Source organism: Danio rerio, chromosome 23 (assembly GCF_049306965.1).
Source record: "Danio rerio strain Tuebingen ecotype United States chromosome 23, GRCz12tu, whole genome shotgun sequence".
Classification (NCBI taxonomy): Eukaryota; Metazoa; Chordata; class Actinopteri; order Cypriniformes; family Danionidae; genus Danio; species Danio rerio.
Window position 1 is genome coordinate 40185352 of NC_133198.1, and position 14649 is coordinate 40200000.

Here is a 14649-nt window from a genome sequence, read left to right on the forward strand (position 1 = left end):
ATTGAACCACTCACGTCCATTCAGTAAACTTCTCAACTCAAGACCATCCTTCACTTCAGGGGTGGCTCAGACTTACTCTAAAAAAATAAAGGTTCTATGTTGGCACTGATGGATCCATGAAGAACCTTTAACATCCATACATGTAGAATATTTTCATTCCACAGAAGATTCTCTATTGTTCACAAAAAGACATCACACAGGTTCAACGGCGCATAGTGGTTGCAAAAAAAACTTGCAAGGTTGCATTAGCAAACATGTCGTGTTGTGCGGTAGGATGCTAAATTCGTCCAAAAATAGAAAACTTACATTTTACTATACACCACACTGCTTTTAATGCTAATCCCAGACTGCTTTGACTAACAGCCATCAGAGGAGCTGAATGGAGTAAAGACCTAATTAAAAATGCTCAACACTGCAGTTCTCATTTTATATCAGGTTCATGCTTTGCTGAATCATATTCATTACTCATTTTTGATTGCAGCAATGATTTCAGCAACAACAGTTAAATATGGCTAAATAAATAGCCGACACTGAATGCTTAGAATGAAATGTAAACATGTATGTTCACATACCGTGACGTACAGGTGCAGTTCTCTGTCAGAATGCAGGAGTTTTGCTTGCTGATGATTATCCAGGCCTTGTACAGCTCAGTCTTCTTTCCTTGTCTTTGTTTTGAATCTAGTAATCATTGAACAATATTTCTTGCACATGACCACACAGAACAACATTATAGACATCCAAAGACTTGTAGGCCTTCAACTTCTCTCTTGTAAAAACACTTGGGGCTCTATTTTGACGGTCCATGCGCAAAGCGCAAAACGCAGGGCGCAAATGCTTTCAGGGCGTGTCAGGACGCGTTTTTGCTAATTTAAGGACAGGAAATCTGCCTTGCGCTTCGGCGTATGGTTTAAAAGGGTTGAGTTTATTTTCTTAATGAGTTATAGGTGTGTTTTAAGAATAAACCAATTAGAGTCTCATCTCCCATTCCCTTTAAGACCCAGCTGCGTCGCGCCAAGAGCGCATTCACTATTTACAGGTTGCAAAGTAAGTCTAAGTGGAAAAAATGAGCATTTCACAAGCAAACAGTTAACAGTTGACAGTTTTTAACAGAAAATTGTTAAACAGAGCATCTGCTGCATGAGAATGAGAGATAATGGATCACTTTCACTTTCGCTCTTGGATAGGGAAACCTTGCACAGACATCAATTATAGTCTATAAATAAATACTTTTGTTTGTTAAGCGCAAATATTAGTTTCAAAACTATTTTTAAATTCAGTTCTAATTTCCAGCAAACGAATAAATGAATAATAATAGCAAAATGTGTTATATCCTAAAACACATGCTGTGCCCCAAATGGTCTAAAACCTGACAGGTGGGCAAATCTAAGCTCGTTTTTAATAAAACAAATATAAATATGGATATAATATATAATAATGCTAATAATAATAACATTATACAAAAGCAAATTGTTATGAATGAACGGAAAAAGCCTCCCGAGATGAAGACATAAAAGCAGTGATTTTTCATATTTATGTAGGGTAGAAAATAATATGTTTTGTAATATTTTAATCCTTTATATTTATATTCTATATCTATTCTTATTATATCCTATATATATCCTTAATATTTACATTTTTCATATGTAAAGATATTTGCCTATTGCTCTCTTGTGTGTATTAAGCAGTGCGTAAGCGAGGCGCAACTCTGCGCCAGAGTTTAGACCGGGTTAGTTTTGGTCTAATGAAAAATCTATTATAGTTTCTCAAAATAGCAACGCGCCAGCGGTCCGCCTCAGAACGCCTTCCTTTTTAGACCAGAACGCCTATGGGCGCAAAAATGAGCGCTAATGCATTTGCTATTTAAACAGCGTAGCGCAACGCCTCAAAACCACTCTTGCGCCAAGCTGAAACTACCAAAAGATTACTGCGTCACGCCTTGCGCCACACTGCGCCGTGTATGATAGGGCCCTTGGAGTTTCAATGAGATAGTTGTGTATTTTGGGCTGGATGCTTGGCCATTTCGTCTTATCTAATATCCATTGGGAGGGTGCTATCGCAAATGGACCTGTCAGATGAACGCTGCTCACTTTATCGTTAAGTTTGCAGAATAACTGTGCTTATCACTGAGTGACAAGCTGTTATAATACACTGAAATCATTACGTAAATAATATATTATATATAATTAATATAACTTATCTATAATACAACAAACTCTGTACCGCATCTGATGTCATTTTTTTGCTGTAAATGCTAGTGCTCCTGTTTTTTTCTGCAACCTCGTTGCGTGCGCATCCTGAATGTTTACAAAATAGTATACGCCTATTTAAGTTGAAAATTCCACAATCGAGACAACACTATTCTGAAGAATGTTGGACAAAAAAGCAGCAATAGTAATAAATAAATAAATAATGGAAATTAATGGCTGTTTTTTACCCAACTTTCCAACAGTAGGTTATATCCACCTTTGAGTTCAACTAAGTAAAAACTCAAACAGGTATGAAGCAAGTGGAGACAAAGGAATAAACAATTATGAACAAATGAGTGAATGATGACAAGAATTTTATTTTGTGGGTAAACTATCGCTTTAAGAGTACATTTCAGCACCCACCTCAGAAATATAGCCACAATATGTTCAGTGGAACAATGAAAGCATAATTTCCACGTGCTGATATGTGTGCATGTCCCCCTCCTCGCCCTCAAAACACTGGGGGAAGCTGCACTTTCTGGATTTCCTGTGCTGTCTATTCACATCACTGCATAAAACCACAGTCTACAGAACAAGTTTCCACCAGCAACACATAAACAGCTTTCACAAGGCTTGAGATGAAAATAATCAGCGTTTACGCTTCTGATTTGTGCTAATTCTGGGTTTTCTTCAAGGACTTTTTAAACACGGTAAGGAGGTTTAATTAAAATACAAGTGATGCTGTTTTCTGTGTGTTAATTTAAAGTAAGTTAGCCACATGAGCTTAGGATAAAAGTTTCAATGGAAAATGAATATAAAATTGAGAATATGTTCTTATTTTAATTCATTCGTTTTAAAGGAACAGTTCTTGTTCATGCTATCACGTGTGAAATGTTGATTAACTTACCTCAAAAATGTTAGCCGAATGTTCTTAAAAAGTGAGGCGCTTACAAGTAAATGGGTCGACCCAAAAATACTCTGTTTGAGATGCCACAAAGCGTGCAAGATACGACGACCCATTTGCTAGCTCGTTAAATAAACGTTATTACATTTATTTATTACGTTTCTATGACAACGTGACGTCGCTAAGCGTTATTATTAAAAATACCGCGAACACAACTCTACTGTACAATCAATAGATGCTGCAACAAGGAAATGTGTGATTTTTAAAAGAAAATTGTAAGCAAATTAAATACAAATGTAAATTGTATTATTTCCTATTTTATATCACTTTAAAAGTGACCTTATAGGCTATTTTGGTAACACTTTACAATAACAGTACATGAATTATTAATATGTGAAGTAAACTATGAATTAATGAGTTAAGGCGCGTGCTGATCTGGGTTAACATTAACCACATAAGTCACATGAGATTATGTGTGAGTATTGGCTACCTTAATTACTAGTACATGTTGTTAATTAATGTATTAATTAACATTTAAGTTTAAGCTAAACATAACCAACATGAACCCATGAGCTATTATTATGTAGTGAATTTGCTTATTTAACTCATCCTTAACATGAACTCCCTGTGTGAAAACTGGTCATGTTGATGTCAACAGAACACTTGTCTATTGTTGTTCAGTGTAAGTGCGGTGGACGGATGTGTGTTTATGAGTTAAGAATAGGTTAATGAAGATGTGCCTCTCCAAGTAAAGTCATGAGATAATTATACATTAAAATATCATGAGTTCAAGATGGTTAAATAAAGCATAAACAAATGTGGTAATTAATACATTAATACACAAGTAATTAAGGTATTCACACATGAACTCATGTGACTCAGTGTGGTTAAAGTTAGTTCATTACTAGCACATACATTAACTCATCATCAGTTCACAGTAAAGTACTGTTTACCCACATAGAAAAATTTCTCTGGTCCACACTATCAGCTTGGCCCACATGCTACAGTGAATTACAGTACATTAGTGGACCAAGTCTGAACGCCAGACAATGGCCAAACATGGACCATATCTGGACCAGATATGTTGGTGCATCACAACCAGCAATGAAATTGATAAACCCATGAAGCATTGTGCTTTTATCTTGAAGCAATCTGATTGGTAGAATTTTTTTCTTTATTCAAAAATATTAAAAATGTATTTTAAATTTGGGTCAAGCTAGGCCAAACTTGCATGGCCCACATATTAATTATTAACATCTGGCCCAAATATTGTGTGCTGCTTTAAAGATGATGCCACCTCTTCCAAACCTGGGCTACATTTGCCCCACATGCCGTATGCCAGTGCCACATGAATGCCTGCAGTGCCAGCTTTACGCCAAATCTGGGCCAGAATTCTTTGCTTCCTGGGTAGTTAACATATTAACACATCATTAATCATGTACTGTTATTGTAAAGTGTTCCAATTTTTTTTAAACAAGCAATGATCGTTACTAACCTTAGCCCACAATTAAAACTACTTCAAATAAAGGAAAACGTTATATTTAATTTGGTAACATTAACTAGGTTTATTTATTAGCATTAGATAAGAATGAGCAACATATACTGCACTTATAAATCTTGATAAATATTTTTGAAACATAAATATTAGAGTTCATCTTAGTTCACAAAAAATTTGTAGCCTATTTATGTTTAAATATTTTAATGCCAGCTAAACTAGCATCGCTAAATGGAAGTTTACTGTGAACTGAAAAATGAAATAAATGAAAAAAAAAATCATGAAATATTTCTCAAATTTAAACTACTAATAAACTAAAAATAATAGTCATAGTAATTCTAATTATTGTATTTGCAACATTCTACCAGAAAAACAACAACAACATATAAACAATAAACAATACAGCGAATAAAAAGTATTTCATCCCAAAAAAGTCTAAAATGGCTGGATGGTTGATTTCAGTCAAGAAATATGTCATTCACTTAGTTCTCCAGATTTTTTTCTTTTGTTTATTAAAAACATTTCACAAATGTACAAACTTTGCCATTGTCCTTGTCATTAGCCCTACTGAACCTACAGTTTTTATAGTTTTGTTATGCTAAAAACTGTTAAAAATGTTTTTTTTTTCAGAAATAGCAAATTTCAGTTATCATTCACATCCGATTGATTAAAAACATGAAATTATAAATAAATTTCACAAATAAATACTGTTTTACAGTAGCCTCGGTGTTTGTCAGTCCTGTCACGTTTGCATTAAATTTAATATAATTTCATAATAAAATGCGTGCATTACACCTTTAAGGCTATGACTCAGATGAATTAACATTTGATGGAGGATAAGCTGACTGATCAAGGATGCGTTTATCATTGAATTGTATGATTTAATGGTTATTTTTGTATACTTTTTCTGAGGAAAACAAGTTTAAAGGTCAGGCCCTGTTACATTTTCATAAGTGAAAATGTCCATTTCTGGTAGAACGTCCTGTTTAGTAATAAATCTTATGCAACAGATGGTTATGGTTTAACTTGTATTTATCTTTTTCTAAATCATGTTTTCCAGCATGCTTCAACAGAACAAGATCTTCACACCTTTAAATAAACATCAAATGTCATTAATGTGTTTTTTCCCACTATTTTCTAACAGAAAAATCACCTCTATACTGATAGGGAACTGAAAACCAGTCTATCACCCAAAACAAGGAACAATACAATAATGCATTCACTGCCGTTCTAGCAAGTCTTGAGAGCTGAATCTCGAAACCTCTTTATGAACAAAAGCAACTCAACATGATGGAAAACGCCACCTCCGTCCACAGCGATGTGAAATTCCTGCTCTTCCAGCGCTACCTCTTCCCACCCGTCTACATCCTGGTGCTGGTTTTGGGATTGATCGGAAATCTGGGAGCGCTGTATTACTTCATCTTCAAAATCCAGCAGAAATCGCCTTCGAACATATACATCATTAACCTAGCGGTGGCTGACACGCTTTTCCTGTTCGCCCTGCCCTTCCGCATTCACTACCACCTCAACGACAGCAAGTGGATATTCGGCGATGCCATGTGTCGCATCACCGGCACGATATTCTTCGCCAACATGTACATCAGCATCACCTTCATGACCTGCATCTGTGTTGACCGATACATCGCCACCCTCCACCCTCACACTTACCTTCGACTTCGCAACACTTGGCTCACTGCGCTGGTGAGTGGAGCAGTTTGGCTGGTCTCGGGGTCGGCCATGTTGGCCTTCATGCTAACATGCCCGTTGTCAACCAAAGAGAAAATGTGCTTTGAGGGATTCACGTCAAAAGAATGGAGTGATTTGGCGCCCTACAGTGTATGCAGCCTCATCTTTGGATCCCTTCTTCCTTCTGTAGTCATTTTGGTTTGTTACCCACTCGTGGCCCATCGAATCAGCCAAATCAAGAATTCGACCGCCCGTGGAGCTCGAAGGATCATTTATGCCATCCTGGCCATCACCATTCTGTGTTTCCTGCCTTACCATGTGGTCCATCTAGTGCACCTTCTGTCACGCTTGAGTGAAAACCAAGAAGACGACTGGATTTACTTTCTGCGTAGGGTGACCATGGCTCTGGTCAGTCTGAACAGCCTCTTGGACCCGATATTGTACTATTTTGCCACCGGCCACTACAAGTGGAGGCTCAAAAGGCTGAGGCTGAAGAAGAAAAAGGGGGTTTATTCCATTTCCAATGGATTTTGAGGGAAATCAATTTCCAATTAGAGAGCTCTGTGCCATGTAAGACAAGTGGGCATCTAAACAAATAAATAAAAATAACATGTCCATCTGCAATGGCAACTGCAAAACAGAAATGTGGACTCTAGTTTGACTCGCTGCAAGTTTGATTAAAGGTGCTGTAAGTTTTGGACTCTTCTCAAGCATAAAAAAAGACGTTAACATGTGTGCAGATGTTTTAAAAATGTGTTAACATACATGTTTATCCGAATAACAATGCTAAAGTCAGTTATTCTCCTTTAAAAATTCTAGCCGGCAGCTAGCTCTATGCAACTCTCACATGGTTGCCCACTGAAGCGAGGTCAGTACCTGGATGGGAAACATGGGAAAGCTTGGTTGCTGCCGAAAGTGGTGTTAGTGAGGCAAGCAGGGGGGCGCTCAACCCGCGGACTGTGTGTGTCCTAACGCCCCAGTATAGTGAAGGGGACTCTATACTGTTTAGTGAGTGCCGTCTTATGGATGAGACATTTAATTGAGGTCTTAACTTTCTGTGGTCGTTAAAAATCCCAGGACGTCCTTCGGAAAAGAGTAGGGCATACCTGCCAACACTTCTGTTTTTCAAGGGAGTCTTCTGTATTTCAGACCAATCTTCTGTATTGTTCTGTCATTAGGAAAACTCCCAGAATTCCACCCCCCTTAGCTTTTTGGTACAGTCCAGCCAGCTATTTGGTACTGTCCCCATGTGCAACCATCTCCACACCTGCTCCCCGCTCTTTAGTTCCTGCACTGCCGCCTCGCCCCCTCCAGCTCTTCACTTCTTTGAGTGTCCAGGAAAGCGTTAAATAAATATAAGAAATTATTCTTATTAAAAATGAGCGTTCTGTGTTGGAAAATCTTTGTTTTAATTGGTGTAACTCCGCCCTCTGCCAGCTTACCCAATTATATTTCAACACCCCTGGTTGCCTTGGCGGAAAATACAGCACATTTCATTTCAGTTTTGAAGGCTGCCTCAATGTATGTGGGCGCGGCTGAAATGCGACCTTTGGAATACTGTAGTAGCCTCTGAAATGAGACATAGATTTAGAGTTAGAAAATTCCACAGTGTTTTTTAATTCGCAAACAATATAAATATTACAAACGTAAACATTAGCTAAATAGCTTACAGCAAGGTTTGATCGCCCGGCTCGCTCCTGTTGGGGTTGTCAAACTGGCAACCTGGGTTTACGTAGAGTCATCGTTGGAGGAGAAGCCGGTAAATAAAAACCCTCTCAAATGTTTTGAAATTGGACTGCAAGATCTAGTTCAACCACTACGGTGTCAATCCATAATTTTTAATTCCTAAGTGTACAACTAAAGTGAAAAATATACAACATAAAGCCATATGTTATGATTTGACTTGAGTAAATTTTTCCCCTTACATAAAGGTCCTAATACAGTGCAGCAATTTACAATACAGAAATGTAGACTTGACTTGAGTTTTCTTTTGTTCTTAAATGATTGCATTACTCCAGTGCAAAGATGTCCAGAAGAGTAGATAATTTGTACACTCTCAGAAAAAAAAGGAGACAGAGTTACCAGAAATCAAATTGCTTTTCAAATGTCTCTACTGTTGTGCAATTATGTATGGACAAAAACTGACGGACGATTTTTAAAAGTGTTATTGGAGTTATTCATCATTTTGTATTGTGTATATTTGCACTGTAGCCCAGAGTCACGTATGTCAGAATGGACTTTATAAAATAAAATAGTTTTATTTGGTTTGTTTTGCACTGCATTAGCACAGTTATTTATATAAAAAAAAAATTGACGTAAAGTTACATAACGTCAAACTGGAGTTCATTGCATTGCAGCACAGTTGTGAGTAAAAAATGACTCAATGTTTGTCAAACTGGAGTCATTATCGTCAACACAATCTAACAGCAATTAGATTTTTAGCTATTTTTAGCTAATTAGTTGCTCATTTGTATTATTTATTCATACTTTTTAGTAAAAATGACTCAATCCCCAATGATGGTTGGGTTTAGGGGTGAGGTTTGGGGGTGGGCCTCCATCTAAAAACCATCATTTTTTCATACGAATGAAATTGTATGTATTCATACACTCTCAGAAATAAAGGTGCAGGAGCTGTCACTGGGGCAGTACCTTTGCAAATGGTACATATTTGGACCTAAAGGGTCCATAATGGTACCCCAAAAGTACTTTTTAGATACATTTGGGTACTAATATACACATTTGAGGTACCACTGTGGACTCTGGGTACGAATATGAATTTTTTTGAAAAGGTACTGTCCAAGTGACAGCTCCTGCACCTTTATTTCTGAGAGTGTATGAATACATACAATTTCATTCGTATGAAAAAAAATGATAGTTTTTAGAAGGAGGCCCACCCCTAAACCCAACCATCATTAGGGGATGAGTCATTTTTACTAAAAAGTATAATTAAATAATACAAATGAGCAACTTATTAGCTAAAAATTGTAGAAATTGTTAGATTGTGTTGACGATAATGACTCCAGTTTGACAAACATTGAGTCATTTTTTACTCACAACTGTGCTGCATTGCAAACATATACAACATAGAACTATGAACTCCAGTTTGACGTTATGTAACTTTAAGTCAATTTTTTTTATTTTTATAAATAACTGTGCTAATGCAGTGCAAAACAAACCAAATAAAACTATTTTTTTTTATAAAGTCCATTCTGACATACGTGACTCTGGGCTACAGTGCAAATATACACAATACAAAATGATGAATAACTCCAATAACACTTTTAAAAATCGTCCGTCAGTTTTTGTCCATACATAATTGCACAACAGTAGAGACATTTGAAAAGTAATTTGATTTCTGGTAACTCTGGGGCAGGCTGCATATTTAATTGTACAACTACAAAGAAATATAAAAAATAGACTGTATCTTAAAGGGACATTTTGTCAGGCTTTCTCCTCGTAGTATTGTGCTAATACAGTACAAAACCGAAATATGAAAACCAATTGAACCTCTTGTAACTATGAGTTGGGGATTCCCACAGAAATAAAGACTTCATTCTTAGTTCTTGTAATTTTAAGTCAGGTTTTCCCCCACAGTAAAGAGCAAAAACAAGTGAGAATGACTGCTATTTTAAATAAGACACAGAAAGATTATATGCTGAGTTATATTGAGTCAAGTTTATGCAAGTTTTGGGTTGTGTGTGCATGTGCATGTGTGTGAATGCATCTCATTTCATGTCAATCCTTTTATATAGATATTAAGATCTAAGAAATAAATATAATTTCACAAATGACAGACTTCTTGATTCATTTTATAAAAAAATCTTTATTTATTTTTAACCAAAGAAAAACATCAGTTGAGTTTCAGCAGTCAAGAAGGCAGACCTTTCTTCAACAATGTAGACAAGAAACTGCCCAATTCCTCATCCTGAGGGAGACACATTTAAGACAATTACACACATATACGTCAAGATGGGATCTAAAAGATTATTTACCAAAATAAATACTATTATTGTATTAACAGCAGCATAAATTACCTGGCAAAAGTCTTGTTGCCTATCCAAGTTTTAGGAACAACAAATAATAACTTGACTTATAGTTGATTATTTGGTATCGGAAGTGGCTTATATGAAAGGCAAAGGCCTCTAGATTACGCTTATTTTACCAAAATAAAATATGATCATGCCTTGATTTTTAATTATTTAATCAGGACAGTAAGGTCTGACTTCGCTCAGACAAAAGTCTTGTCACTTAACAGAAATAATGTCCAGTATAGAATATAAAGTCATGCTGCAGTGGAAAAGGAATGAATATTGTGTTTGACTCCCATGAGCTTGGAGGACTGCATCCATAAATCTTTGCACCGACTCAAATCACTTATTAATAAAGTCATCTGGAATGGCAAAGAAAGCGTTCTTGCAGGACTCCCAGAGTTCATCAAGACTCTTTGGATTCATCTTCATTGGCTCCTCCTTTATCTTACCCCAGACATGCTCAATAATTTTCTTGTCTGGTGACTGGGCTGGCCAATCCTGGAGCATCTTGACCTTCTTTGCTTTCAGGAGCTTTAATGTGGAGGCTGAAGTATGACAATGAGCGCTATCCTGCTGAACAATTTGCCCTCTCCTGTGGTTTGTAATGTAATTGGCAGCACAAATGTCTTGATACCTCAGGCTGTTGATGTTGCCATCCACTCTGCAGATCTCTCGTACGCCCCCATACTAAATGTAACCCCAAACCATGATTTTTCCTTCACAAAACTTAACTGATTTCAGTAAGAATCTCGGGTCCATGTGGGTTCCAATAGGTCTTCTGTAGTGTTAGTGATGATTGGGTTGCAGTTCAACAGGTGATTCATCTACTTTCTGCCACTTTTCCAAATGATAGAAGTCAAGTTATTATTTGTTGCTCTTACAACAGGGATTGACGACAAGACTTTCGTCAGGTAATGTATAAATTAGAATACGAGTTAATCAATATCTTCAAACGCATGCATCATTTATGCTCAGTGTTTATTTGATCAAACATATTGTAAAATGTTGCAGTAAATAATAATAATTTTCAATTTAATATAATGGACTAGCAACATTTTTATCAATGTCACATGATCCTTCATAAATAATTCCAATATGCAGAATTATTATCATTGGCAATACTGAAAATGACTTTGTTGTCCAATATGTTTACAAAAAAAAAAGCTGTTGCATGAACAAAACACAAAAGAGCAGCATTTATCTGAATCTTTTGCAACTACCTAAATGTCTAAATGTCTTATGAGGATAATTAGTTTGGTGGACGAGGATGTTTATTTTATAGGTTACTAGATTGTGAATAGGGTTGCAGCTGGAATATATGCTGGATAAGTTGATGGTTCATTCCGCTGTGGTGACCCCTGATTAATAGAGGGACTAAGCCGAAAAGAAAAATGAATGAACGTATGTATTTGTGAATGATTTTGAATTGAACTTTCCTTGGAAATTTATCGAAAAATACTACCGGGATTCTTGTTATCTTTTAAGGATATCCTGTTGGGTTTTTTCATTACTCCTGATGATAAAAGTAAGGAAAATTTCATTATTAATCTCCTTCTAATCCTTGCTAAATTCCATATACACCGCTGTAAATTCTCTCAGCGTAAACCTTGTTTTATTGTTTTTAAAAAAGGAAATTCAAAAGTACTTTAGAACTATTGCTTCCTCTAAAAATCTTAAAGCCATTTTAACTTGTTTTCCTTTTTTAATTTTCTTAATACATCATTTTATATGATTTGTTTTTGTTGTTTTTTTCTCTTGTATGTGCTTATTTGATGCTTTACTTCTCTGTTAAAGTCATGTACACTCTTTGTATGATGTTGTTATTGTTACCCTGATATTACAAAAAAAAAGTAAAAAAAAAAAAAAAAAAAAAAAAAAAAAGGAATGTATTTGTGAACTATTTTGTTCCCGTTTTAAAAATGTGGAGGTACTTTTTTTATGCATCGTCTGTATTTTGAAGCCATACATTGTTTTATTTAACAGCGAGGACCACAATAGAAACAAGCCCAGGGCTTTATTGTGTTATTATCCTCAACAGTTTTTATTTCAAAACGTATGGAACACAAGTATTTTTGTACAGCTTATCTAAAATCTGTAAAATAAAATTCAATTCAATTCAATACACTCTCACTTTAAAATTCTATTTAAAATGAAATAAGCACAATGTCAATTTCGGGGATGTTACAGTGTAATATTAAAAGGTGTGTTATAAGATGAAGCGTGAAACCACAAACTTTTGTTTGTTCGTAGTTGTTGCTATTTTAACTGGCGATTGTGACGCACTGTGGCATCTTCTGACTGACCCTGCGTATAACCCATGTTTGTTTGGAAACATAAGGGCAAACATTTTTCCTAGTGGGGGCGACGAGATGCTGTAAATTCCACTAGACCAACCACAAGCCTCAAAAAAACAAACATTTCCACATAAACCCAAAAGTGATATTTTGCAATGGTAAAAATTCCTAATATTACTCCTGTTCAAAAACACCTTTAGGAAATAATGTTGTGAATGAGCATATAGCTGAGATTTGGGTTTGTTAACCTGATAGCTCCAGGAGAGCAGGATGACTTTGAGATTTGGCTCCTCTGCTGAAGACGTGACTTTAATGACGATGGATTCCACGATGACGGTGCCGTCTGGGACGTGCTGGATGCTGTAACTCTTTAATACACTATATAAGGGAATAAAAATGATATTCACTGGTAATGATAATCCTTTTTTATGATGATGATGATGATAATACTGAGTGACAATGACAGTGAACTGTACAGTATGTGCCCACATGTACTGACATTTGCTGTGGCTTGAGAGGTAAAAGTGAGCGTTTGGCTGAAATTGCTAATCCAAGCCTCAAAATACACAAATGACAAGACGGCCATTAGTTAAGACGCATTCAACAGCTTTTTATAGTTGTTAGATTACTAAAAACAGCAACAAACAAAAAAATGTGTTAATTGGCCATCGGAAAATGTGAGTCTCAAGTCAAGAAGTGTTTATTTTGATGCTGTTTTGTGAAGCTTTTTGAGCGATTCATAAAAAAAAAACTAGTTCAAAACTAATTTTTATGAATTGAACATCAGATTTTATGTTGACCAATTGAAATAAATTTGAAGAAAAGCCCAGAGAGATAAACGATTATTGGCTTTTCTTATTTCAGATGAAAGCAAGTGGATTTTTATTAATATCTTCAACCCCTTTCCAGTTTTTTTTTTTTTTTATGGCAGTGAATGGTCATAAACACTTTCATCAAAATACCTGTGAATCCCAAGAAACAACTAAAAGATTTCTTTAAAGTAATGTTTTAAATTTTTTTTTACCAATATAGATGTGCTTTTGTCTTATATATATATATATATATATATATATAGGGTTTGCGATTGGCTCTCACGAGTGGACCAATCAGAAGAGGATGGGGGTTATGGTTATTTAAGCAATCCAGTGATGACTTGGATCGGATTGAGGGGGGGATCCTTGTCTCTCGTTGATGCTGTGTGTTTCTGTGTGACATTTCTGCCTGTCCTGTTCTCTGGTTCGTTTTAAGAGTTTTGAATTGTACATCTGTTCAGAATGTCCCATACTAAACTTGCTTAAATGTACTAAAAGGGAAGTGAAAGTGAAGTACGTCACATGACTTACATTTTTACACACACGCAGTTGATTCTCTGTTAATCCACTAGGTCAGAAGCGGGTGCTACTCCGTGTATGTTTGTTCCAGTGAGTGCAGTTGAGTAAGGGGCGTGTGACGCCGAAGGTGTTTTTTTTTTCCTATTTACAAATTTCTCTTCAGTTATTTAGAGGTGGGGGAGGGATTAGTTAGCGGGTGTTTCACTTGTTATTTTCTTTGATTTGGCACCGCTTATTTTCCTTCCCTCTATCAGGTTTGGTTGTTTACTTCATATTGCATTTATTGTACACATTTGTAAATGTTTTTTGGGTGATTTAAATATTCTTTTCCTTTATTGTTATAAAGCGACCCACTTTTTGCCACGCTGCTGTCTGTGTCGATTTATAGCAGCTATCGTCTCAGGGGAATTCTTAAAATATTGGATTGTCAAAATTATGTTATGTCCTTTTCATCCTCTGAGCCACACAGGGTGTGACATAAGTATTAAGTTTAATATATTGTATTTTTATTAATTTTACTCTTTTAACATTTCTGCCCTTTGCTTATTTTTCATTCTAACATCAAATGTTATATTTACATGCAAATCGTAATTTTATTTTTATTAACCATGTAATATTTTTTAACCTTTTAAAGTTGCACTATGCAAATTTTGTCAAACATTGTTGATATTTGAAAGCACCAGAACAAGCATGCCCCTTTTTAATATATCAACTATAGTTAC

At 35.8% G+C, this 14649-nt stretch overlaps 2 protein-coding genes across 3 annotated transcripts in view; one reads left to right on the forward strand and one right to left on the reverse strand.

The window, feature by feature from the left end:
* Nucleotides 1-2696: 2696 nt before the first annotated feature.
* zmp:0000001084 lies at nt 2697-8331 on the forward strand. The gene is made up of 2 exons (XM_021470025.3): nt 2697-2896; nt 5730-8331. The coding sequence occupies exon 2, from the start codon at nt 5873-5875 to the stop codon at nt 6803-6805; it is 933 nt and encodes a 310-aa protein (XP_021325700.2). The 5' UTR covers nt 2697-2896; nt 5730-5872; the 3' UTR covers nt 6806-8331.
* Nucleotides 8332-10074: 1743 nt separating this feature from the next.
* The window catches only part of ints11 (integrator complex subunit 11), a 26627-nt gene continuing 22052 nt past the window's right edge, over nt 10075-14649 (reverse strand). Inside the window, exons 16-17 of one of the 2 annotated variants that reach the window (XM_005166209.6) lie at nt 12845-12974; nt 10075-10196 (exon numbers count right to left, since the gene is read on the reverse strand). In XM_005166209.6, the coding sequence (XP_005166266.1) occupies nt 10140-10196; nt 12845-12974 (187 nt within the window). In that variant the 3' untranslated portion in view covers nt 10075-10139. 2 annotated transcript variants of the gene reach the window in all.